The 27,681-nt window shown below is 34.2% G+C and overlaps 1 protein-coding gene across 1 annotated transcript in view; it reads left to right on the top strand.

The window, feature by feature from the left end:
* Window positions 1-27,681, top strand: part of KIF6 (kinesin family member 6) — a gene marked incomplete at its 5' end in the record, with an annotated part of 157,561 nt that overhangs the window by 7,502 nt on the left and 122,378 nt on the right. The window contains 3 exons of the mRNA XM_010161423.1: window positions 9,511-9,658; window positions 13,079-13,188; window positions 20,191-20,320. Of these exons, the coding sequence (XP_010159725.1) occupies window positions 9,511-9,658; window positions 13,079-13,188; window positions 20,191-20,320 (388 nt within the window). The remainder of the gene's footprint in view (window positions 1-9,510; window positions 9,659-13,078; window positions 13,189-20,190; window positions 20,321-27,681) is intronic.

A 27,681-nucleotide genomic window follows, 5' to 3' on the forward strand; every position in this document is an offset into this window, starting at 1 on the left:
AGCTTTGCCATGGGTCTTTCAGAACCTCCTTAATTTCATTTCTTGTTTGAAGTTATTACTCAGTCTTTGCTTTCATGCAAATGTTTGTCTTTTGGGGAAAAGTTCATTATCATGCAACAGGAATACCAGATTGTTTCTTTTTTTTTTTACTTAAGTATAATTTGCCTTTTTTAAAGTATTTCACAGTGAATTATGTGTGTGTAACAGGTTAGAAGTTTAAAGTAGTTTAATGACATCAGCTGTAAGAGTACAAACTGTCTTCAGGAATATTTCAAACTGAACCAGCAGGAAATATGTGACAGGAGAACAGAAAAGTCAGTCATGATGTAATATCCAGAACCCACCATTAAACTAGTTACTTCTTGTTTTGCATCTCAAAAACCCTTATCAGCTCTTTTCCATTTTAAAGTTACAGCTCAAAATAAGGGTATAGAAATCATCCTTTTGAGGGGTCAAATAAGGCAGCCTTTTTAATGAGGAGACCTGAAACAGGTATAAGTTCCTTACCTGTATCTGTGTTTCTTTGAGGAAATAATCTGAATTAACTTCCACAGAAGATGTGCTGAACTTTCATTCTTATTTTGACTCATCTTACCCAGGCATTTCAAAAATCCTGCTTTTATCTATGTGTCTTCCTATACATGCGTCAGGTAAGGGAAGCTGTTTCACCACCCTTTTTTCCCCATGTTCCCTTCTCCTCCCCTCCTGTCTTTTTTAGGCTTGTTTAGTGCGACTGCAGCATGTTGCCCCTGTGTGTGTGGATATTGTTGGCTGGTACAGCAGGTTGCTGTGTGCGCTAAATGGGGTGATTGTTTCCAACGCAGTAATGTCAATGAAGACTTGTACGTTTTTGGTACTGCAGTATACAGGTCGCTTGCTTTTTCTAGTACTGGCACAATGATGCCCCCCAACCAGGTTAAAATCTCTTGGTTTCTTCTGCATGATACAATATTTACTACCATGATCAAAACTTGCCTTTCTATAAAGACTTGTTAAATCTTCATGCTAATGTGATTAAAATAAAGAATGCCTAGTGAAACAACTATGGTCTAGTATTGGAGGTGGGTTTTGTTTTTCTGGGATAAGGCGTAGTCACCAGGCCTGTAAGCACATGGATTTTCTAGAAGATAGTCCTCGTTTACTGATTGCATGATAGGTTTGTATGAACACTTAATCCATTCTGACCAGAGTATGTTTGTGACACAGGGTGGGAAGTAGTGGCTTGCCTCACCTGAAGGCAAACTTGCAGCACAGCTGTATCATTGCTAATGTGGGTGATTTAAGTACCTAAGACCAGTAGAATATATATAGTAAAAGGATGTTTATTTTTTTTTATATCAGCTTGAAACAAATGTAGCTTAAAATTTCCTCTGAATTGAGAAATTGGAGCAATAATGCTAGCAGCATTTCCTGAAAATCAGTACAGTTATGAGGCAATAAAAAGTGAAAAGCTTCATTAATGCTTCATCTATAATGACTATAAGTTGTTCATGTTTACTTTGACTTAAATTGCAGTTTGGAATTGATCAGGAAAGCTGCTTAGTATAGGTTACAGTTTGATAGTTTGATTCTGAGTATCTTTGTGTCACCTTCTGCAGTGCTTATGGTGAAATTCTAAATATATTCAGAAATTTCAGTTAAAACAAGAAATTATATTACACTTTTTTTTTTGGAAAGCCCTGTTGAAATGTCTGAGGACATTTGCGCTAAGCTCTCAAAACCACAGTTACATGCACATTTGGAAATTGGTGGCATTTTTGAAAGATGAGGCATTACCAAATTAGATTTGTTCCATAAATCTGGCAAAGACATAAAGAAAAAAATGTCATACTGAGGTACTTTGTTTATTTTAATTAAAGAAGCCTTAATCTGAGCTCCAAGTGAGAGAAGATATCTCAGTACTGACTCTTGGTAAAGACAAATCCTCCCTGAAAACTTAAAATGTTTCAGGTCAGCAAGAACTGAGATGAGGAGAAGGCTGACAGTATCTCAAGATCAAAGATATTGGTGGTTTTTTTTTTCGTTAGTCTAGCATGTTAATATTTATTGACTATTTGTTCCAACCGCATGCCTTTGTTACTGGTCATTAAAAACGAAGGTGTCAGAACTCAAAATAATATGAAGCTGAAATAAACTAACAAAATCAAAGTAATTAATTTACAAATCTCAAATTTGTGTCTTGTTCCCAGGATTTTCTCTTCTCTACTTAAAAAAAAAACCAAAACCAACAAAACCCCAAAACTCACAGAATTTAGTCCTTATGAAATAAGGCTTTTTTAATTTAAACTTTTTGACATGTTTTATTTGTCCATGTTATAATTTTAGTAAAAATGTTTCACATTGAACTTCATGTTAAAACAAAACAATAATAAAAATTACAGATGGCTTAAATGCACCCAGTTAAATTATCTTTTTAATTCTTTTGAAGACTGAGCAGTATGTCTTGCAATAGGAATTGAGTGTCAGAGCAAACAAATCTTTTTTGCTTAGACTTCATACTCATACTGTGTTTTCAGGAACTGATGAGGATTGTTTACTTTTTTCCTTCTGATGATGATGAGTATGTATGTTATGCATACTTTCCAACAGATTAGAATAATTATCTCACAAGGGATCTCTGTAGGTCATTTGGTCCAACCTTCTGAGCAAAGAAGGTGTCGCTTCAAGGTTAGAGCAAGTTGCTCAGGCCCTTGTCCCTTACAACCTTGAAAATGTCCAAAGATGGGCGTCCCACAACCTATCTGGGCAACTGTTCCATGAAGAACATTTTCCTTTTACCTGCTTGGAATTTCCCCTTTTGTGACCATTGTGACCATTGCCTCTTGCCCTACCACTCTAAGACTCTGGAAGGAGTTTGAGTCCATCTCTGTAATGATCTGTTGCATAATGGAAGGTGGTAATTAAGTACATGTATTGTTTTCTTCAGGTTGATTGAAAACAGCTGCCTTGGCTTCCCCTTTAGTGTGATGTGCTCCAGCCCAAACTAACTTGGTTCCGTCAGGTTCACTCCAGTGATTCTAGCATCCTTCTACTGGGGAGTCCAAAACTGGATACAACTCAAAGGGGAGATTTTTTGGTGGAGTTTTCGTTGTGAATTTTGATGGTAGCTGTTCTTTTTGATTCAACAAAACTGGTGTAGCAGCAGAGGAAGCAGGGTTCTTCAATATATTTAGCCACAAGCCTGCCTGAAGTCTCATTAACAATGAGCACAGAAAGAAATGAAAAGTTCTGTGTCCATAAACTTTAAATAGAACAAATGATCTTCACTGGAAATTAAAACAAAATGCAGTCAGAAAACCCAACCACAATAAAACAACCTCAGTCTGCTTTCAGCCTCTGTCTGCTGTCACTGAGCTTTATACCACTATTTATATTGTCTCAGATACTCAAGGACAAAGTACTGAATAACATTTTAAACTGTAGTAACTACCCATAAATTGTCTAACTCTCACTTGAGGAATTTCTCACTTGAGGAATGTTAAGTACTTGTAAACATAACTTACCTATCAATTTAAGTGGAATTGCTTGCATGAGTAATACTTCTGTATCACAACCTATATTTAGGAAATAAACATCATCTAGGTACGAGGTAAATCACTTGAGTGGCTGAAAATGACAGTGCATAACTCTGTAACAGCCATTTATTTAAACAAGGGTCTAAAATTAATTTTTAAATGAAAAGTTAATTTCTCACTGTGCATGTTTTTAAATCATCACTGATTATGATTAAGTTGGAAAGTGCAAGTTAACAGATAACAGAGTAGGAAAATTTGAGGGGAAAAAACCACATGGCCATTCACATGAGTCCATTCTTGAAATAATTGTCCTGTTCTTGGTAATTGATACAAAGTAGTACTGACAGCTTTTGATTACCAAGATTGTAAGGGAAGATACAGGGTCTTTCTAATCTAACCAAAAAAACCCAAAAAATCTGCTGAAGCCCTGAGCCTAGTTTTCTCTTCCCCCAGTTATATTAATGAGTCTAAGAAAAAAATGCTACCTCTCACTAAACACCTGTTTTTTTCTTATCCTTTTAGACCATCATAGTTGCAGCTAGTGTTACATCATTTGTTTATTCTTCCTCTGTTCTAATGACTGTCTTATCACTGATAAAAACTTAAAATATTGAACCCTCTGTATTTAAATCAGTGATTTGATCAGCTGTATTTTTACTGAAACACAAAAATGGGTACACAATTAAAAAATACATACTTAACAAGCACTGACACAATTATGCTACAAAATCTGGGAAATCCTAATGTTCTGGCATCCTGAATTAAATCTAAAATGTTAAGATTCTATTTGTTTAGTTCCTTTGATCCATTTGTATTTGCAGAGTTTGACCTTTTTGGGCCTTTTTTGGCAGTCATGAAGTAGAGATCTCTTACATCTTATTAACAAGATAGGAAGACAGCTCTGTATGTTAAATGAGATTGAAATATGATTGTTTGCAGAACTACTATATGCCTGGTTTTTTTTTTTTCCAGAAATGTCATCTTTTTCTGGAAATCTTAACTTCACAGCATTTGAGGTCTTGGGTAATTTTTTTGGAGACTTCTTTATATGCTAAGATTCAGGCCAGTGACACTTGTCTATATTCACTGGATCTTGTAGTTCACAGGTGCAGAGGTTTCTCTTACATGTTTAATTTGGTCCATATTTTCCAGATAGGAACTTGCAATACCTGGTTGTAAAGAAGTAAAAGCAAAGCTGAAACAACAATTACTTGTTAGAAACTGACTTTTTAATATCTATTTTTTCTGTATTTGTTTGATTTAAAGCTAAACCTAAGTATTTTTGTGGGTAAAATTGATATGCATCATTTTACCATGAAGATTGTTTTATGTGGTTTGTGATGAATAGCACTTTCTCTTCTTTTTGAAAAGCTAAGTTTATTGCAAAGTGTTACAACTACATGCCTGCATGCTTTGCATGTACGGAAAATTCTCTGAATTTCCTGAGAGACTGAAACAAATGTATAAAGTGAGACAAGTTTTAGTAATCATATTTTAAAAACTTATTTTTTTCTGGAGTAGGCTTTATAGTTCTGAGCTTGGTATTATTAAAAAAGGCCCTCTAGGAACTCTGACAATCATAACAGTACTAACTTTGCTAAAATATACCGGAGACAGATTTCTCCAGCAACAATTTAGGAAATCTGTCTGGAAGTAGTCCATGAACTTCTGAATAGGGAGCTACATGATGTTGCTTAAGTTCATGAATGATCTTTTCAGCAAAGCCTCTCCTTGGATTATGTGTCTTTGATGTGTTTTGTTTGAAGTAGTAAAGAGTCAATTTATTCAACAAAGTGTCTCCTTAACCATGCCAAAGCTCAGCTTCCCGGGAGGAAAAAAAAAATGCGAAGTTATGAATATTCTGATAACACCAGAGGAGGCCTGACTGAACATACACTTTTGTTGTATGTTTTATGTATGCATATTTTGAAGTCTTTGAGACTACCATCACTAACCATGTCAACCTGTGTACTTTCACATACTGAGTTTAACAAATATTTGGAATTTTTGTTCAGAGAATCTGAAGAGCAAAGATGCAGAATTTGCCTGGGTGAACTGACATCTTGCAAAGTGTATTTTGCAGAATAGGCAGAAAAGAGCTCCTGATTCTCTACCACTTTTGACAGTAGAGAATCAATACCACTGCTGTTTGGGGTAGCTTTAATTTGGAGATGAAAATCCTCAAGGATCCTTTTGATAGACACTGTTTAGAAAATACATGCTCTTCTTGTCATCTCAATATTGATGTCAACTTTTTTAGGTACCTGTTGCAATTACATTTCATGAAGAAAGGGAAAATGTGTGTGTTTTCTGCTACTATACCAACTCTTAGCATATGAGACAACCTTCACTTTGTCAAGGGTAATTCTGAACTGTAGTTTGTTGGTTTTTAAATAATATATACTGGGTGGCTAAAGGGTTATTAAGCTTTCTGGTTTTATTTTCCTAAAGGGATTGTGCATCTTTACTTTGAAAATTTTAAGTACGTATCTTAAACTTCCAGAGTATTTGATAAATAGATACGGGTTTAATTTATCAATTGATTAGGTATTGATCCACCTACGTATATTGTTACATCTCACTGTAAAACTCCTTGGAACAATTAAACTAGATTTATAAAGTTTGGTGGGGGGTGGGTTGTGTTTTTTTTTTTTACTTCAAGTTTGAAGAAATGGAAAAAAGACTAAAGTATATCTTTAGCAAGTAATTGCTATGATAGTTTTTCCACAAGCCTCATGGCTAAAACATCATGTATACCTATTGATTCCAAGAGAAGTTCCTTAAAAGAAGTGTGAATTAGTAACATCAGTCATGGATTTTATGACTTAATCCATGTAGACTTTATCACATACAGACCTTCAAAATTGACTAATAGTCAGCATATTATACCCAGAATAGTGGTTACATATCTTCAGTTTTGAAACTTGTTCTTTCATAAATATATATGTGTATACCAGAGCTTTAGCTCTGTTTAGCTCGGAGGTTCAATTCTTTGCAAACAATCTGATACAGTAGAGACTTTTCATTTTCAGTGTGTCTTCCCATCTACTCTTTTCAGGAAATGTGATCATAGTCTTCAGCTTGCTTCTAAGCCAAAGGAGCCCCATCAGTCCTGCTTGAACTAGTCCCGTGGCTTTTATAAAGGTGTTTTTCTTCTTAGACTTAGAAAGGGAATTTATTCTCCATCCTGTCTTCATGTGCTTGTGCTTCGGTCTTAGAAGGCTTTGCCAGCAGTTTCACTGATAATTATTGGTAGTCCTCTTTCCTCACAGGCTTCCTTAGCACCTCAACCAGATTATTCTTAAATTGGCTTGGTTGTTAGTTTTAACATGCTCTGAAAGAAAAGAATGCTGTAAATATGGACTGGATGCAATTATACACATAATCATACACACATACATAAATAGAAGGTTGACTTTCATCTTGGATTTTACAATGGAAATAAACTGAAATCGTAACTAGCACATTCATAGTGCATTTATGCGATGCAATATGAATATTAACTATAATTACACTGGACTGTGAGAACATGTTATTGGCATTGATGTGTTCACATTTTCTGAACTTTCGATAGTTTTCTGGAAAACTGTTCAGAGCTGAGCTGATGCACTGCAATATATATAAGAAATAGATGAATCAAATAACACCAAACTCACTGACTTCTGTGGCTGTTTGACAGCATATGGTATGTGACATTTTATTCTATGTCGATTGAGGATTCCAATCAATAGCTCTTTGTGAGGTACAGTCAGCTCTAGTTAAGTTGCAGCCACACCTTTACCACTTCTTTAGAGGCATTGTGAAACACACCTTTCTACAGGAGCTGTTACAGTAATTGAAAATAGATGCCTTTTAACAACTTTAAAGAGAAGGAGTAAGAAAACTTACAACCCAGAATGCTAGATCTAGAAGAAAAGAGAAACTATATTGGGTCAGACCAAAGTTCCATCTACCCTAGTACATTATCTCTCACGGGGACTAACAGTCAATGCTCAGGGGGGCGGGGGAGCGGATGAAGTGTATGCGTGTATGGCTACTTCCCCCAAGTATTCTGTTAGCCTCCAGTCATTTGTAGCTTAGAGACTTTCTGATTTCTCAGTGTTTAGTAGCCCTGAGATGTTTGGTTTTTGTTGTTTTTTGTCATGAATTAATATAATCTTCACTGGAGCCTATGTGAATTTTTTGCATCCAAAACACTCCACTGCAAGGTGTTTCACAGCTTAACGATGTTTTGCATGAAAAATCGTTTCTCCTCATTTGTTTCGAATTAGCCATCTCTGTGTTTCTTTGGATACTTCCTACCTTCTGATGACTCATTACTGTCTTCAGCATTCAGATACTGTGATAGTGGGCACTAGAAATTCTGAAGATAGGTGTTGTATAACAATAATTGTTTTGATTTTTAACATCTGGCTTCTAAAATCTATATACACACTATCTCTGGGTGTTTTGGTCTTTGGGAGCAGATGTTCACTGTAGTTCCTTTCAACATGTTTCTGTCTCTTACATCCTACGGTAATGGGTGAAAATAAGCAACTTGGCAACTACTCAGGCCTTTCAATAGACTTCTTAAAGTTGGAGAATCATTGCATCTCTTGTGGCACCAGACCAGCAGCTACCTATCAATACATCGCTCTTTTCCCCTTATGTATGGATTCCTTGCTCCCTTTTTATTTTTTAAAGCTTTAGCTTATTTATCACAAAAATAACTTTAGCTTTTCTTTTTCTTTAGTAAAGTTAGCAGGTCCTTAAGCATAGTAAATCAAGTCCAAAGTAGATTTTTCTTCTGATAAATTTTATCAAGAAAATAATTCTTTCTTGATTATTTGTTTTCAAATATTCTCTTCATATGTTTTGTCTGGAGATATGGAATTGTGGTAGAAGAATTTTGAGATGGATGAACCCAGGAAACATTCTGTGATTTTTTTTTTTTTTTTTTTCTTTCCTCTCAGCAGCTGTAAAAGTTTGACAGTCTAATCTGAATTCTTTATTGTATATCTTGTCGGCTGTAGACACTCATGAGTTCTGGTTTGCCATCTGAATATTACAGTCAGTAACTGATTTCCTCTCTGATTAATAATAATTCACTCTTTATTTGCTTCTATAGACAAGTAAAAATTCAAAATAATTGTATGTTCATCATTTTTACCTCATTTTTTTATAGCTGTTCAGTTTGAAGCATGAAATCTGGGAGCAATTGAAATATTTTTCAAGTTCAGACCAGTTCACAATAATGAAAAAGAAATTGAATTAAAAATGTGGAAATAGTTTTCTAGTAGTTTTGTCTTCTGAGACAGATCTGTAGGGGGAACACATGATAGTCAACTGTATCAATACACATTTTAAACATTGCATATGTGAAATTTTACTTTTAGTATCAGAGAACAAATGAAATGTTATATTTATACTTCTAATATCACTCTATGTCAAGATTTGACTATACAGATATAAGTACAGATTCTCCTGCATACCCTTATCCTAGCTGGGAGTAGTCTGATTGTTTAGTACAGTAGTATTCTCAGAATTAAAAAAGACCCCTGGTATAACTGTACCCTTACATGGGTTTCTAACCACAATATAGTCTTCTCTGTTTGCAACTAAAGAAGTCATATGTAAAGTATTTATAGATTGTTTAGTTGGAATGTATCAATAATCACAGTTCCTGACATCTACAGTCTTTTATTAGGCTTGCAAACAATCATCAGAAAAAGAAAAAAATTTACAAAGCTAATGTAAAGATTAATATATATGGTCAACTAATGATTATGTTGAATAATGGGGTAAGTCAAGGTATCAAAGTCCTTTGGTTCTAGATAGTCTAAATTCCATTGAATCTAGAATGCACTAATAGACTCTAAAGTGTATTCTTGTATTATTGAAGACAGCTGCTGTGTCATTAAGAATTACTGTTAATTATACTTTGGTCCTATACAGAGTTGATCACGGAAAATGTTATGCCTTATGTTAATTATCTCCCCATTTTTTTATTCTGTAGCGTTTTGTCAGGATATAATGGTACTATCTTTGCATATGGTCAGACAGGGAGTGGCAAAACTTTTACCATCACAGGAGGAGCAGAACGTTACAGTGATCGAGGTATCATCCCCAGGACTCTATCATATATTTTTGATCAATTGCAGAAGGTATGTGACATTGCTTTCTGTTTATTGTTAACGTTTGGTTTACAAATATTAAACTATATTGCAAAAGGCTTTTTTTTATAATAGTGTGAAAAGAAGCCCTAAAATTAATGCTGAAGAAAATAACTAACTTGACATGACACCTTATGCAAGAATACATTGGTATAGTCTTGGTTACCTGGCTTGTTCCAGTAGACTGAAAATAATGGATATAATTGGAGGTTGGTTTTTTAGGTTTAAAAACTATAGTATTTTTAGTTGGTGCAATGTACATTCAGATCACATAATTGGTTCTCCTTGTCTGAACGCTTATATTAGATCCATTCTGATTTTCTGTTGTTTGAATTACATCACACACGTTGCACAAAGATTGCTCTAATTCCTATGTAAACCAACAATGTTGTATAAAAGATGGAGCATTACTTTGACTTTTTGTAAATTACCTAATTTCTTTGTGCTTATTGCAAGAAACCCAAACAAACCCATAAAACAGTAACATGAACAATAAGCATTTTAAAATATTCAGCTATTTATTTTACATAATGTTGCTTAGCTAGAATATATTACAGAATGCTAAATATATCTAATCATGGAAAAAAAGTCAGCAATACAAATACTTTAAGTATTTGAAAGAAAATAGACATTCGTATTTATTTTCATTCTTTACTGTTTTCTGTTTAACTCAGATTATGCTCTTGTATGGAATGTTTTTATGTGTATATGTTGGTACTAATGAAAATCTCAATCACTGAATATAGTTGCATAGAAACATTGTTGGGCACACATCTTAACATGTATAACACATGAACAGGTAAAGATGTATATAGTAAAATGCCACAAGTGTTATTGCTGTTATTAATTATTCCGAATATGTTCTTTCCAAAATGAAGAAAAATGGAAAAAAAAAAACCCAAACCCTCTTTGGTCTTTTTTTGAAACAGTACTAGTACCTAAACACTAGTTAACAGTGACTAGAAAGCCACTTTCAAAGGTAGTAAACTGTATTCTGAAAACCAGTTTTGCATGTGCTTTATGTCTGAAACTTCTAGTGGAGAAATAGTCACTATACCCATATAAATATTGGTTTGGCTTCACAAAAAAAATTGGGCAATAGTAAATACCACCCAATAGAATTTTTGTTTCTTCCCTTTTTTGTGCATTTTACAGTATTTCTGAGTCTTTCAGTTCTGTCCCAGTTATTTCTTAATGCTTTTCTGTTCATTTTTTAAAAACTGCAGAAGAGGTTTTCCTGTCACTGACAGCTCTGTGCAACTGTTCTTTGAACAGAGGGCAAAACACATCACTCCAGTGTGGTAACTGACCGAAACCAAACAGCCATAAGCTTACTTTTTAGGTGAATCCAGCTATGTGAAAATGAATGGTATATTTCAACAGCTCTAGCTGTGCCCTGCAGAAGTAGGGAGGGGAACAATACAAAGTCTTAAAAGTCAGAAACTCAAATAAGATGTCAGTATCAAAATTTTTCATTGAATAGAGAAGCTTTAAATTGGTCATTCCAAATCATAAATCTTCTGACCAACCTACAGCCTACAGGTTGGAAAGAAAGCTCGTGTAACCTACACCATTTGCCACATATAAGGGGACTGTGAGAAACAACAAGAACTAGCTGCTGATGTAGTGATTGGCATTCCAGCTATGAGAATTTTTTGCTAAAGGAGGATGTGGGGGGGATGTGTGTGTGTATCAGGTCATAACCCAAGTTTTGTAGAATCATTTTGATTTGGCATTTGTATGCAATGAAATGAAGGAAATAAGTGAAAGGCTGCGTCAGAGTAAGCACACTGATTGTTCATTACGTTTATGAGAAATTCCCTTACTTTTAGTATCTGTAATAGTCATCTGATTTCTTGTGCTAATTGTGTAATAAAAACATAGTAGGATAAAATGTAACTAGTTCATTTGTGGCTTTCCCAGCACATAGTTTCTGCAAATACAAAAATGTTTGTGTTTCCATATTTAATCTGGGTTTGGGATCAAAAGCTCTACTTAGTTATGTTTGTATGGATATTTTTGCCTGTCTACTTCCAAGTCTTTGTGTTTGTTTCATTCGTTTTCTTTTGTGGCGCATCTTAAGCATTTCTTCTTAGTGTTTTATCTTTCCACCTGCCTTTCTTTTTATACATGGCCTTTGTTTCATTTCATTTTCTCTACAACTGTGCTTTGGAAAGTGCTGATGTAGTGAAGAATAGCCATGTGGCTCCTAACCCTAAGTAGGGCAGAACAGGAGAAAGTTAATTCAGGGACACAATACCAGATTTTTGAAGCTCTTACTTGCACTGAGACAGTACAATTTGAAACCAAGGAACCAAAACTTTTTACCCCAAATGAGAAACAAAGCAAGTCCTTAGTTTTTAATAATATCTCCTTTTAATTTACTGGTCAGAAATTCTCCTATTTCCTCAGCTTCCTGTTTGAACAGTTCCTTACTACATTCTTTCCATCCATCTGTAGTGAATCTTTTTAAATGGTGTCCCTTGAAATAGTGAACTGTCATTATCAATAAAAACAAACCATGGAAAATAACTATTCAATGAAAAGTTCATATCTCAAATTATTTTGCAAAACTACTGTAGTGGATTTGGATGATTTAACTGCTACTGTGAGTGTGATAGGAGTACTTTCATGGTGGCTTCATCTGCTGGAAAGAAGTGACTAATTTTCTTTTATTTTGGAAATCATAGCCCATTATTTTGAGGTTTATGTTGTTTGGATTTGGCTTTGGGGCAGGAGAAAATTCTTTCTGCAAAACCCAGTTGTGTTAAGTTACATTTTGGCAATGTATCATAGAAAAAAAAATGAGGATTACAGAGGACAGTCGACATCGTATACAGCGCTTCAATGTTATGATAAAGTAAGTGGGAAGCAGTATGTCACTGATGCTTCTAAAGGAAGTAAATCTTCAATTTATTTTTGTTGTGTGTCCTTGGTTTTTGGTTTTTTTTCTAAGCATAGTCTTTCTATACATAATATGAGGCTTTACCTCTTTATAATAACATTCTTTTTTTGTCACAGAAGTGAAAAATGGCATGTTGCATAGTTCTGTAAGCAGGCTGCCACGTTCTGTGTGCATACAGACTCTTCTAGGTACAAGAAACCAATAAAAAAAAACCCCAGACTAAACTTATGGGCATGGTGGGATTTTGCAGAGGATTTTTGTTTTGGGTTTTTTGTGTGTTTGGTTGGGATTTTTTGTTGTTTTTTTCTTCTTGAGTCTTCATACATATGGTAACTGAAATCATAAAAGTATCACAAATTGAAAATGTAAACCATACCCAGGAAAAGAACAGGAGACACAGTAAGGAAGCAACATAAAAGCTATAGTGAGAAATTTGTCCACCGATATAGCTCTGACTTCTCTTTATGGCTCTTCCTTTTTTTCTTTTTTTTTTCCTTCTTGTCCAGGATAGCAGTAAAGTGTATACAACTCATGTTTCCTACTTAGAAATCTACAATGAATGTGGTTATGATCTGCTGTACCCAAGACATGAGGCCTCCAGATTGGAAGATTTGCCGTAAGTAATAAAGGTAGAGAGAATCACCAAAAACAACAACAAATAATTTTCATATACCATGTTGCATTGTCTGGGGACTTTCCTGAAATGTGTTACTGATCTCACTGTTAATTACCTCAAAATGCTTCATTTACTCTATTTTATCAATGCTATCTAAATTTTCTCTTACTCTTGTATGTATAGAGGCTAGGGAAACTAGACAGCAGTAACTGAAGGTTGAAAGTATTAAAAATTTCTGTTAATACTATGCAGAAGAGATCTACTGCAGACACTGAAAACAAGAGAAGGTAAACTTGTTTTTCTCATGACAACCTGTGTTATATATGGTATGCACATGTGTGTGTGGCAGAGACATAGAGGCATTATTTCCTTGCAACAGTAGGGAGGAAAACTCCCTGCTTCTACTTGGACCTTTTCCTTCAACGATAATTGTTTTCCTAGCATAAGCAGTTATGAGATAAGGTAACAGGTAAAAGGGCCACAAGTAACTCCAAAGCGTAATATATTTACTTCAGAATGGAAGATTGTCTGTTACACTTTTATTCAGCTTATTGAAACTAATCCTGTTACATTATTCAATTTATTAAATTATTAATTTCATTTATTAAGTTATTTGCAATGTTTGATTTGAACTCATTACATTTACTCATTTTATTAAGTTGAATGTATTTAATTGAACTAAATTGATTTTGATAATTTAATTGCAACTTTATTTGATATGTATTAGAGTATTTTAAAAAAGTAAAAGTTGACAGATAATTTGGTTGTGAATTAGGGATGAAGCACACTGAGATAATCATAATTACCTGTAAAGTTATGCAGTGTATAGTATTGCGGAATGGGTTTTAGTGAGATAAATTTTTCTCTGCAAAATAACTGATCTGACTAAGTGCTTAATGGTTATAATGTACATGGTAATTATTGTTTCCAGTAAATCATTTGTCAAAAAATGTGCACTGTACACTAAAAATGTCTTCACCGCTCATATTTAGCATTGTATAAAAGTATTCAATTAATATATTTTTACTTTAAGATAACAATTTAGGATTAAAAATTTTAAAATACAGTTACATTCTGAGCTAAAAAAGGAATAAAAATTGCAGAAAAGGGTAGTTGCATGATGAAATATTTTAGCTATTTGGTTAATTTTTGTAAATGACTAAGTAGTAGTTACATGTAAGCAAATAGTAATCACATAGTTTAAATTATATCTGGTGTTTATTAACGAATATATGTAATTTTTATGAGAATTTTATGTGTTTAAGCCCTTTAAGATTTTAGTGGTAGTAATCAAAATACAGAATAAACTAAGAGCCTCAAGTTTACTCAAACATATATTTAATGAAAATATTTAACTTACTTTTTTTGTACTTTATAAAAGTTTATATTATGCATAATTTCCTGTTGAACTCCACAGTGAATCATCAAGATTTTAAGTACCATACAAAACCAAACGCAGGTTTTCTATGCTTGGGTAAATATTATCAGTCTGTGATAATAGTCTCCCAAGTATACAAGAGAGATAAGAGAAGTGTTGAAGAAATGTCTCATTTTAGAGTAAGAACAAGATTAGTTAGCATTGTAAAGTATGCAGATTGTTTTGGAACAGTATGGTTATACATAGTCCTGCAAAAAAAGGGGTTGCAATTTGAATCCACGATATTTATTTCTGCCTAGCAAACTCTATGGTAATGACTTCACATTATCAGTTCAATGGAAGGAATAAACACAGAGGGATGGCATAATAGAAGCTATGAAAGCGTACAACAGACTTGTCTCATTTTTTTCAAGTACTGTCAACATTAAGATTGTATTTGTTTACGGCAAAGCGAATAATAAAAATTTAAACAATTGCCTATTGCATCTAATCTTAGCAGGATTAGATTTGGAATCCTGGTTCCTGAACTTAGGGTTTAGTGTGTAGCCATCCTTTGTATATTCTGTAGGCTATTAAATTTTCATCTTAATACTTTTTAATCATTTAATTAGAATTTGCCAGAGGACAGAGGAAGAGGCTCTCACAAAAAAATCACTACTTTTCTGGGAATAAATTCCTGACAAATGTGTGAACATAGTTCATATGTCTATATGTATATGTATATAGATTCTTATATAGAATTACATAATTATTTATGTATGCATATATAAATAAATATGTATATATACACATAAATGTGTATCATGTTTCTAATAGCTCCATATATTTATTCATCAACTAAATTTGCAAATCCCATTAAACTTTTATTTTCACTGAAGAAAGTTTTCATGATGTTTAGTTGTAATGATACTACGTGTAGCCCCTAGAAGATAACATTTGACATACCTTAATGCTTCATATACAATATACCTTAGTTTACAATTGTAACTTCATTTGCTTACGCAGAGGTGACAGTGTTTTAATTAATTATGTGACACTAGCTAAAACACAGCATATACTATACAGATGAAAATACATTTTTGAAGAATCTTGTTAGAATGAAAACTTTGAATTTAATATGACAATATAATTCTAGTTGTAGCTGTAGAGAGTTCCAAGTTTATAGAAGGAAATTATGATTGTTTTCAAACATTTAGAAAGTATAAAACTATAGCTATAAAATACAGCTGGTAGAAGGCTATTTGAATTCTTACTGCCATCTCTTGTTTTCATAAAAGATTTGCAGGACTGTTCAAATTAGGAAAACTTTTCTGAAGCTCTTAATTTGCTGTGAGGTTGTGCAAGAGGCTTTCTTTAACAGGTTCTCCATTGTACAGTCTATTTGTAATTTATATAACTCAATGACACTGAATTGAACCAATTTCACTTTGGTTATAATCTACCAATACAAATCCTTTCTAAGTAGTTTGTACTATTTATTAAGAATTAAGAATTTTCTTGGCATTGAACAACACAAAAATAAAAGGCTGAGGTTATAGAACACAGTCATAGATTAAGACAGGACAATCAACAAGTTATCTCTTTACCTGTCCAAACTACAGCATGTGACATTCTTGCATGTGAAGGCCAACTAAAATTAGTGCTATTGTACCTTAATATGACAGTCTTTAAACTTCAGTAGTTGAGGAGCTATTTCACAAGGAGATTAGACAACCATTAGTTAAGAGTGATGTGGCCAGGGGAAAATGTAATCTAAACTACAGCCAGCATAAGTAATTCCCCATTTTTGTGTGAAGATTCTATAAAGTTCCCTTGGACAGTGATATGTGTAAGATTTAGTATGATGCTGACTGGCTGACTTAAAAACAAACAAATATACAAACCCTCCCCGCCTCTCCCAAAAAAACAACCCCCAGAGGAGTGAAACAAAACACTCAATTCTTATTGAATCCTCTGAGAACTCATTCCCAGTTTATGCTCCAGAAAGATGAAGTCATTTTGAAATGAGAGGTGAGTAAATCTTACATCCCATCAGGTGCTGGACACGCTGCTTTTGTGACAGAGCTTGCATGGATTTCCCCACGGTGTGCTGCACAGAGCAGCAGAGATCTTGTCCATGGAGAGAAGCTCTCCCTTTTGGTTGTTCGAGCCACATAATTTCCTTCCAAGAAAACAGCTCCATTTACAAAAGGTGTTTTCATGGGAACTTACATCATTTTTTGGTGAAGGCAAGACCACGTTGGTTGTGTGATGGCCAGGCCAGAGCTGCCTGCAGGCTCTTATGTCACAGTGGCCTGGCTGAATTTATTCTGCAGCCAAGAGGTCTGTTTATTTCTTGACGCAGGCCTGGATGTTGCTCTGTGCCTGCAGCACAGGCTGCACCTGCTCAGATTAACTGCTGTGTGGATCATACACTCCTAAACGTGCAATGGTATCGGTACCCTCCGATGTCCGTGAAGCACAGCACAATCAATCTGTGTTTTTCTTGTCTCGCATGTCGAATTCACTGGAGACAGTGGGAAGGATTTCCTGTCACAGTATGAAGTGCCAGGAGAACAGTCTGCACCAATACTTACTCATCTCATAGTTCTGTCATGTCTCACAACGTAAGGAGATCAGGCTCTAGGTCTGTACTTGAATGGAAAATCCAATCTGCTATTGCAAGCTGTGCTGACAGCTGAGTATCTTTGTAACCTAGCCTCTTGAATCAGTGTTGACTTTGTCCTCTGATGTGGAGTTCAGGGAGCTATATTTCTGAAAGATAAATATTTTTTTGATGATATGTAAAATTATGATCTTGGCCATCCTTTCTTAAAACCTAAAGCTCCTTGCAACTTTGCACAAAGATTAGCTATAGTTACGCTTTAGTTTATTCTGTTCTTCCGGACAGATTCCACGATGCATGCTCGCTGCTTTCCTGTTTTATCCTTTTCCTAAATGTAGTATTTGCTATATAGTCTCTTTCTCATGCTGAAGTAGTATCACTGTGTTCTGCTAATGTATTGCCATAGAACACGTGTATCCTCATGTTACCTGTTTACATCATTATGATTATTTTTAAATGTTTCTAAAGTTTTTGAGATTTTTCTATACTTCTTCAGTTCTAAGCCCTAGAGACAGAGATAATCATAGGCAACTTTATTTTTAAAATTGTCATTTACTTTCCAAAATCTTGTAATTTATATTACCCAAATGAATGAGATGGTATTAATTAATCAAAGGAAGCTTTAACTTCGCTTTGCCAGTAACAGGAATTTCATAAATGAAAGCATTGAATGTGTAAGGCTCTCTTGCATCAATGGCAGCTCAGCTGATGCAGGAAAGTGTCTGAGTTTGTAACAGCATAAAAAAGAATGATCCTATCCTACAGGTTGCCTAGTCAGCTACAAATTCCATCCATTAAGCCAAATGGAAAAGATTCTTTGTTTATAAAGAAAACAAAACCTTGTCTCTGCCTTCTTTCAGTCATTATGGATAACTTAAGAGAGCTTTTCCACTCCAAGATCCAAGTTTGGGGTATGAAATTTAAAGATTTCACTGACATAGAGAATGTTCTATAGAAATCTATTACCATATTATACAATAACTTTATAGCACTATAAAATAAAACATTTTATTGTCCTTTTGGAATATATCTTTCCGAGGAAGTTTTGAAAGATGCCTCTGAAGATGTGCACATTTAGACTTCCATCCAAAATCCTAAAAGCTGCAAGGTATAGGGGGCTCTCACTGGTTTGTCATATCCCCACTGCTTCCTTTCTGGTATAATAATCCTCCAGAGCTTTTCATCCAAACTAATAGTTTTGTTTTCTAGAAATTATTTATAACCATTGGTCACAATGTAGTCTGAAAAGATCCTTTAAAGTTTAAATAGTATGCCAAGTGTGCATAATAAAAGGACATTGTTTTCCTAAATTATAAAAAGACATAGATGATGCTTACTGTGGATTTTCAAACTATTAAAATTAGAGCATCATGCTGTAATCAGAACCATGATGGACTTTAGGATGTGATGCACGCGCAGATAGAATTGCAGACAGAATACAATGTGACATTATCAAAACATTATTATGTGAGAGCAGAATTGTTCTTTTGGGTTTATGCTCTAGATGCTCTACAGTTTCATGACTGTACTAAGTGCTGTTTTATCTTACTGCACAAAATAAGGCTGTAAGTGGGAGGCAATCATACTTGGAAAAACAATTGTTATGACTACTAAAGAAGCACCATGTGTCTTTGACATGTATTTTTTTTCTTGTAAATAGTGTGTGCAATATGTTCAAGTTATTTCTGTATATCCATTCCCATGTTTTGACCATCAGAGTGAACTACATCCCTAATACTTAGGAGTAATTTATGGAATGCTGCTTAGCTTCTTGATTTGATTCTGTCAGTTTGGGGGGGGAATAAAAAGATGAGGAAAGAAGAACAAAACCCAGCCTGTGTGGTTTTGAAGAAGCTTGGAATAATTAACATACAAGAACTATCTATACATAAAAACTCGAGCCCCACACTCCCTCTTGTGGTTAACCTTGAAGAATATGGAAAAAATGAAATACATACATGTGTATACATGTATGTATATGAAGTATTATCTATACTTATAGAGAATTTTTTTTTTAAAAAACTTAAGTTTTGAAAAAGTTCTAATTCTCTTGTAAGTTGTCTCAGAACAGGTAACTTATCCTGAAGGAAATTTTACTCATTGTCAGAATCAGTGTACTTCAACTTTAAGAGTCTTCACTCTGGGAGTTTTCCAAATCCAGTGATGCAACTGTGGCTTCCATGTTGGATACTATAGAATGTCCTAACTGAGGGGACCCTAATGGCTATTTAGTAAAGACAATAAAGTTTAACTCTCAGTAGCCTGATCAAAAGAAAAAATTCTTACATAAGAGTTATTTAAAGCAGTGAGCTTTTGCCATATCCTTGCTACTTCTCTCTATCTTCCTTTTTCTGAACTTTAAGGCTTAAAGAAGTACAGCTTAGAGCATTTCTGACCTTCAGGGAAATAAATAAAATAATTCTATTTGCTTGCTTTTAATTTAAGAAAGGGATCATTTACATTTGTAGTTATTACATTTGAGAAAAATGAAAAGTGAAGTAATATTGAAAAATTATTAGAAAATTAAATTTAATTATTAAAAAGTTATTAGAAACATGTTGGCTACAAATATATTGATTCTGAACTATTCCATGCATGTTTGTTCCTCAGGATTACATTATGCCTTATGTATTATTTGCGCTTAAATAGCGGTAGAAATAGCAAACAAACATCTATTTATTATGTTTGTGGTGACACATCTAACTGCTTGCTCTTGACAATTTATTACATCGCATTTAAAAAAAAATCCTAAAACTTTCTCTAATACTTACAGATTTTATATATTCCTTTTCTATGTGGAGGGTTATAATAATGGAATAAAAAGGAGGTGACAGTTAAATAAAACTCAGCATTTCTTTTAATTTGCATTGTTTACTCTTCATGGTTTTAATTCTTTTATTATGATCATGTTTGGCTTTTAGATGTCCCCTTTTAGGCACAATGAAAATGTAAGGTGATCTTTGTTCCATACTTTAAACAATTTTATAAAATAGTTTTTGGGGGTTTTGTTGTTATGTAGAAAAGTGACAGTAATGGAAGACCCTGAACAGAACATTCATCTGAAAAACTTGTCTCTTCAGCAAGCAACCAATGAAGAGGAAGCCTTAAACTTACTCTTCCTGGGAGACACCAACAGAATGATTGCTGAGGTGAGAATTGCTGCTACAAATCTTAATAACACCAGAGTTAAAATGGTCATAAACTTTTCCACATAAGTAGTGTATTTCGGAAATCCTTGGACATACATGAATAAGTATCTTCTCTGTATTTCCAAAGCGACATTAAATAAGCATTTCTCTGATGATAGCTTGCACTTTGCAAAAGGCTTTCTGGTTTTCCTTAGTGAATCTGATTGATGGTCATTGATGTCATAGCTTATGGCAATTAAAATAAGTAAGAAAATTTTTTTTTCTCATAAATCTTATACTGACTTTTGATTGTGGCATGTATCAACATACACAGACATTTAAAGATCAGAAAACATGGCATTACAAATCATTGTCAAACATTTACCATAGAAGTACTATATTGCCTTTGAAGTTACAGTAAGAGTTAGCAGTCCACTCTTTTTTCTTATTGCATAAACACATGCTGTTATGTGTTAAAACAAAAAAAAAACCAAAACCAAACACCCACAAATGGTAGTGTGAAGCATATTGAAAATAAATATTTGCCAATATGCAAAGGTGGCTTTACTGATTCTGGAAAATTCAAATGAAATATTTCCATATCCAAAATCTGTAAGTTTGGTTTTTTTCCCTTATCTTAATACTTGGAAATGGAATGCAAATATAAAAAGTGTATTGTATGTGAGCACTGTCAATGTGTCTTTACTACAACACAGCTAATTCTGTCTATAGATATGTGGGTTTTCTTCCTCTCTCTGACCAAAAAGGTATATAGTAAATCAATGACAAGAAAAACATTTAAAGTATATGAAATAGTCAAGTAGTGCTCTTTTCCTCACAATGTGCACCTGTGTTCAGAGGAAGAAACATTTGATTACAAAAAATATGAATAGGCAAAAGAATTATTTGTTCTCTCTTTCTCAAGGGAGACTATTTAGTCAGTGACATTTTGAGAGGCAGAAAAATGTTAAGGCAAGAAATAATCAAGCTGTTCTTGAGGGCTGTTGGTTCCTTGCCTCAGTCTTAATATTTGCTGTTTGATGCTGAAGTGGAGAAATTGATACGATTTAGTGGAGAGGAACTTGAAAAAGGGTAATAAGAGACAAAAAGATGATAGTGAGTTCAGAAACCTGAAAATCTATCATGAGAGTTTGTAATGAGAAAAAAGAAAAGTAAGTTCCTTGCATGGAGAAAGATCTTCAGGAAATCTCTGATCGCTTTAGAGAAGCTGTGCATGAAAAAACATTTGAAGAATGGCGTGCTGCTGGCTGGCAGGGTCATAAATAACTAATAGGAAAGGGCAGTTTTGTTACATATTTAGAAAGTATTGCCTAAAGAGAAAACATCCCAAACACTAAAAGTCATGAACAAATAACAGGGCTAATGAAGATGTCAAGTTATTAAAGGTCAAGATGAAGTAATGCTCAGTAAAACTAAAAGAATATTTTTAATGAGTCAGACCAAAGATGTGTGCTCCAGTTTCCTGTTTTGAACAATAACCAATAGCAAATATATAGAGAAGAGTAAAAGATAAACCAAGTAAATAATGATACTTGAAAAAACAAACAAAACTTGTAATCTTCATTAGTTTGTGTTTCAGGCTATTTATAGCTATTAACTTTTTTGTTGTATTTTTTCTTTACATGAATTTGCCCAGATGCTTTTTTCAACCTCTGCAAATTTTTATCGTGAAATTCTGACACACAATTCCGTGACTTGACTGCATTGTGTGAAGAAAAATCTTCTTTATCTTATTTTTTAAGCATAAAGAAAAAAAACTTTCTAGAAAACATAGTAATAGACATGAAAAGTGTGGGATCCCAGCAGCAGAGAATTCACTAGTCTGCATGGCTTGCACTAGTAAATGCTATGCCATTGTCACTTCTGCTGCTGAGGTTTTTGTTATATAAATACTATAAAGTTGTTTTATTGGTCTTTAATGAAAAGTACTTAAAAGAAAAAAATGCAGAGAATACTTTCTTGGAATAATTACTACCCATTGCAGCAATATTTACTTTAACTTGTCTGAATCCTAATATGATTCAAAAAACTTTAAATTAGGTAGATGTCATTGTAGAAGTTTTATTTCTGTAGTTATCTAGTACATTGTTCCTTTGTAATTGCAGCAGGTATGTTGCAGTACAGTTCAGTGAGCTTACTGAGTGTGCTTTCTCTTGGGCATTAGATAATTTATCTCCCGTTATCACTGGCATTTTTGGCTTTAAGTAACTGTGGTACTCTATACAATGACTTACCAGAATGAGAAAATTGTGGTTGCAGAAATGAGGGATTAATGTAGAGGTCTACGGAAGAGGACCTAATGACATCAACCATAACTTCTCCAGAGATCTGTATTTTTAAAACTTAATTGAATTATGATAACACTTCCTGACCACAAAAAAAAAGGACCCTGTTTAGGTAAACTTTAAAGAAAAAGACACAAAATGGATAAACCTAAATAGAAAAGAAAGTAGAAGACATGCTTGATTCATCTTTTTTTAATGATGAGTTTGGCTATGGAATAGCTAAGGTGAGTGTCATGGATCATGTATGAAATCTGTGGCCTCTAAGATTGCAATTGAATGTTTTACCCCTGAGATAATGCTTCTTTGCAGAGGTGAAGGACCATTTTGAAAATAAGAATGACAACTTAATTTCTGCAGTGCCTCTGCTAGTGGAGTCTAACTTGGGTTTTGAGGGCTGTGTTTTGCCCCCACCACTGACTGAGCTAAAAAGAAAATTATCTTAATATGAAAAAAAAGTATTCTATAGGCTACACTCCTTCATTAAAACTTAAGGGGACATTTATAACCAAATATTCCCACACATAACTATACAGCTCATGAGAAGGGAGAAAGAGGAAGCTAATCTAATTTGTGCAGGACTAGTTTATAGGTCAGTATACGACCAATCCTTTGCTCTAGTTTTGACATGTTCTGCAGGTTGTGAAAATGGGAAGGTGGGAGACATCTGTGCACAAATACTTCACAATGTAAAAATCCAATTGGAAATTTTTGTCTAGTTTTTTGTCTGCCAGGGAGAAATAGGCAGGAAACAAACCCAAAATAAATGATTCTTTTGTTGGCATCTTTTCCAACTGTAAGGGCTATATTTTCGTTGGTTTGTTTTCCCCATAAAGTACAGTTTCTTGCTACATTTGAATGCATAAGAACCTCAGCAACAGGTTCTGAATTGATTTTTTTTTTTTATTAAGCCAGGTTTATGATTTAGGTATCTCAAATATATGCAAACAAAGGGTTTCAAAATCTAATTGGCACATATGACAAAGGTAGTTGCAGCAGCATCTAAAAAAGCTCATGTACAGAAATAAGTGTTTGACCATTTAGGTAGTGTTCACACACCATTTTATCTTGGTAGGTATACTATTAATATGTCTTTTGGCTGAAGTGGACTTTTCTAAATTGTTGTGATGGTAATCTCTTGAGATCACTGTCCCTTGAAATAATATGCCTGAAGCTCTGTGATTTAAAGAATTCTTAGTACTTTTTCTAGTATTTTTCTTAAAATAGCAGAGCAAGGTAGACCCGGTAGCCTCCCAGGGGCATGCATCAATGTCAAAGCTGTAAAATCTTTTGTGAGTTGCATGTGCAGTTAGCATTGGTTTTTCCTCTAATGAAAAATTTTAATGAGGAAGGAAATGTTTTAGTGTGTGATTTTATACCTATAATACTTCATTGCTTAAACTCAAAAGACAGTGATTATTACACAGTATTTGTTCCATCATTTAAAATGTTTGAAGTACACATGGGTCAAGCAGTAAGCTTTTGGCAATATTTAAATATATTTATTTCAAGAAAGAATGAAACTCTTCAACATTTAAAGATAGTTGTGGGGTCTGAGTTGTAACTTCTGAAATGGACCCATTCGCTTTGTATTTATTTTTATTGTCTATTAGTATTCTCTTGAATATATTTAGAAAGCCACTGGTAGAGTTTGAATACATTTTTTTCTTGGATGAAATATGAAAAATAGTATTTGAAAGTGTGAACGTAAGAGATTAAATGAAACTTTTGCCAGGAAGGTATGTTATCCATGTTAGAGCTGCATTTCAGCATTAATTACAACTTTCTGCTTTCCTAGGTTTCTCATTAGTGTCAACAGTTAATTTATTAACATCTGACAAACCTGCTACTATAGTATCACTAGTGCCAAATGGCACCATCATTTCAGCACCGATGCTTTAATTTCCATGTGTGGTAAAACAGTCACTGGTCATATGTTGGACTTCAAATAGTCCTTAAAGTACTTTGGGATTTATATGCATAAAAGGCACTGTATAATGTAAAGTTTGATAATATCCTCACCAGGGAATATTAATTACTTTAAAAGTTACCTCAGTTACCTTGGGCAAACTGTGAAAATGTAATTGTAGTAAATACGGCAAGGTAAAATAATGCTTTTAGAAATTGGGGAAGTGTCAGATCGCAACTGTTCTGATCCTTGTATTTTCATAGCAATAAATCTGCGATTTCAACAGTGTCAAGCGTACCTAAGTACACCTGAAGAGCCCCTTCACTTGTACCATATTAATCAGAAAGGAAACTAAAGATATTTTAAGGTCTCACTCATCTACCAGATAAAAAGGCAGGGACCTCCTATTCTTCAACCTAGGTACCCTTCCATATAGCATGGTTCTGTTGGAACCGGTGGAGTTACATTGGTTAGACAGATATATCCACTGTTTTGCAACAAAGAATGTCTACTCCTTCAGCTTTCCGGAGATTTATGATGTTCTGCTGTAAACCAACAATGTGAAAATACCAGAATATTCTAAGGATGAATTTCAACTAGAGAAACCAGCTGTGTTATATTGCTTTACTATTATTCTTGTAGGATACAGTGGAACTTTTCTTACTATTTGAACTTTGAAGTGAAGGTGTCAGAACTTTCTACAGGTATCCACCTGATTGTAGCTTGAGTTGTAGAAAATCAATTTAATGTCAGCCTTGGATGCTATCAGTGCTTTTGTCTTTTCCCTTGCCCTTCAAAAAGTTCAAAAGCAACACAAACCTAAGAAGAAAAAGAAACCATCCTTAAAATAAAATTTTGTACCTTTGCACCAAGACGTTTTTCCCCCCAAAAATGGGAGCTTTCGGAATCAGCCTTTCTTCATTTATGCCTTGGATCATCACTCATACAGGAAAATCATGTTCTTCTGATGTCTAAATATTGTGATTCAAAGAAGAGATTTCACAGGAACTATATAAACTGCCAAGTGGAAGCTGTATGCAATGTGGCCTGACCAGCTGCATTTATCACCTATGAAATCTTTTTGTCCCAGCTGTCCAGAACTCTTTTCTGTGTTTTCTGTCTGTTTGGCAGCCATAATCAGCACATTATTCTTCCAGATAGTAACAGCTTCTGTTAGTTTAATGGTAATTTTCAAATAAGCTTTAAATATGTTTTTCTCTTATTTAAGAAACCTTTTCTTTCCTAGGTTCTCAGTTATTAAGAACACTATTTGGACATGTAGTGTCCTGTTTCTGGCTATTATTCGTAGTGAAAAAAAAATTTATAAATAGCAGCTGCAACAAATAAAGGGTTTGGGAAATACATAAATTCTTGTACAGGGAGTAACTTCTACAGAGTTTTATTTATTTAAGATAGATATCAATTAGATGGATAACTTCGTCTCCAGCAAGTTTTTGGGCCTTTTATGACATTGTATTCCTTGACAGAAACATCCGATTTGGAGGCTTCTTGCAATATGGCTGTGCTGCAGGTTCTCATTTAAGTAGAAACCACCTTCTTGAACTGTTGTATGAATACATATAATGTTTTAAGTCACAAAGCTTCTATACAATTTCTTTTAACTTCAGTACACACAGGTATATCCTGTTCCTGGAGAAAAAGGAGACTGGGTTGTGTGACTTCAAATCTCTTGTACATATTTTCCGAGATCAAACAAAACATCGATGCTTTACCAAATCATGATCTTGAAAGAAATGTTATTGAATTCCTCTTTTACCATGCCACAAATGGGCAGCAACAGATGACCTGGCATTAATTCCTTTGTACTGTTCATATGATATCACAAAGCTTCTGAAGTCTGCTTATGTGGTTTATGATGTCACAGAATTCCTGGAAAAAATTATTTCTTTGTAAGTAACTGCAGCTCATCAGTTGTTCTATATATAACTTTCACAATAGCAACCATCTGCTGAGAGCCAGGACACTCCCCTCTTCCTTTTTTTTTTTTTCCCTTCAGCGTGTCCAACTAGTGTGAGGATGATTTCATATACATATGGTTTGAATACTGCTAACAAAGCAAAAATGAACCCTGAAAGCCACTAAAGGAACTTTTTAGTAAGTTCCGAGACACTGTCCAGAATATATTGTTTGTTAGTTTTCAATTTTCAGACTTTCTGAACAGCAGGTGATACTCGGAAGTTGCATATGTAAGATAAAAAAAGAACAAACAAGATAAAAAAGGCTGATTTTTGGACTGAAGATGCTGACAAGTTGTCATTTCTGGTTTTGTGTTCTTTACATCTACTTGTGTGGTAAAAGTAGCAAAGTGTGGGGGATTCTGACTGCAATTAACATTTTACAATCCTATCCCACTTAACAGTTTAAATTTTTATTGCTTTACATTTACTGCAAGAATTCTATTAGAGCTTTCTAGATCCAGGAACTGCAAAGTGGAGACCAAATAATATTGTAAGTAGGAGTATTGGTGTATTAATTAAAGCATGGTTCTACCCTGAAGAAGGATTTAATGAAAATTTTATGAGAATCATTCTTTGATTCTATGAAAATAGCAGTTTGGGTTTCTAGCCAATGACTCCCAAATTATCTTCACTCATTGTACGTGGGGAAAAAAGTTATGGAGGGAAAAGCAATGGAATTTCTAATGGACAGTCCAACAGAATTTGCTTGGAACATGCACGAAGAAATTGTGGCTAATGTATTGCTCTAGAGAATAAAGAACTAACAGGCCAAATATTGCCTCTGAGCTTTTAATGTTTTAATTTTCCTTCTTGCCTCTGTTGGGGGTAAACAGCTGTAACAAAAAACACATTTTGAAATAATGAGGTTTTGCTGTATAGTGAAACTTAAGTTTGCCTAAGAATCTTTATTCTGAAGAATGATGATTTCTGCTTCTTCCATAGCAAGCTTTACTTTCTGCTTCCATAGCTAGACCTGTATTGATGTTTGATCTAGCTGGGGATTGTCTGCAGTATAGTGTGACCCATGCTGTAGCACAAAATGTCACTAAATATCATTTCTGTTGTGGAGAATGTTCCTAAACATGAATTGTTATGGGTTTTGAGCTGGAAAAATAAAATATTCAGTCCTGCTTCACAGAGCTAGAAGTAGTAAAATCATAGCTCTCCTAGTCAAATAAGTAAAGTTGGCTC

This window comes from Eurypyga helias, unplaced genomic scaffold (genome assembly GCF_000690775.1).
Source record: "Eurypyga helias isolate BGI_N326 unplaced genomic scaffold, ASM69077v1 scaffold4031, whole genome shotgun sequence".
Classification (NCBI taxonomy): Eukaryota; Metazoa; Chordata; class Aves; order Eurypygiformes; family Eurypygidae; genus Eurypyga; species Eurypyga helias.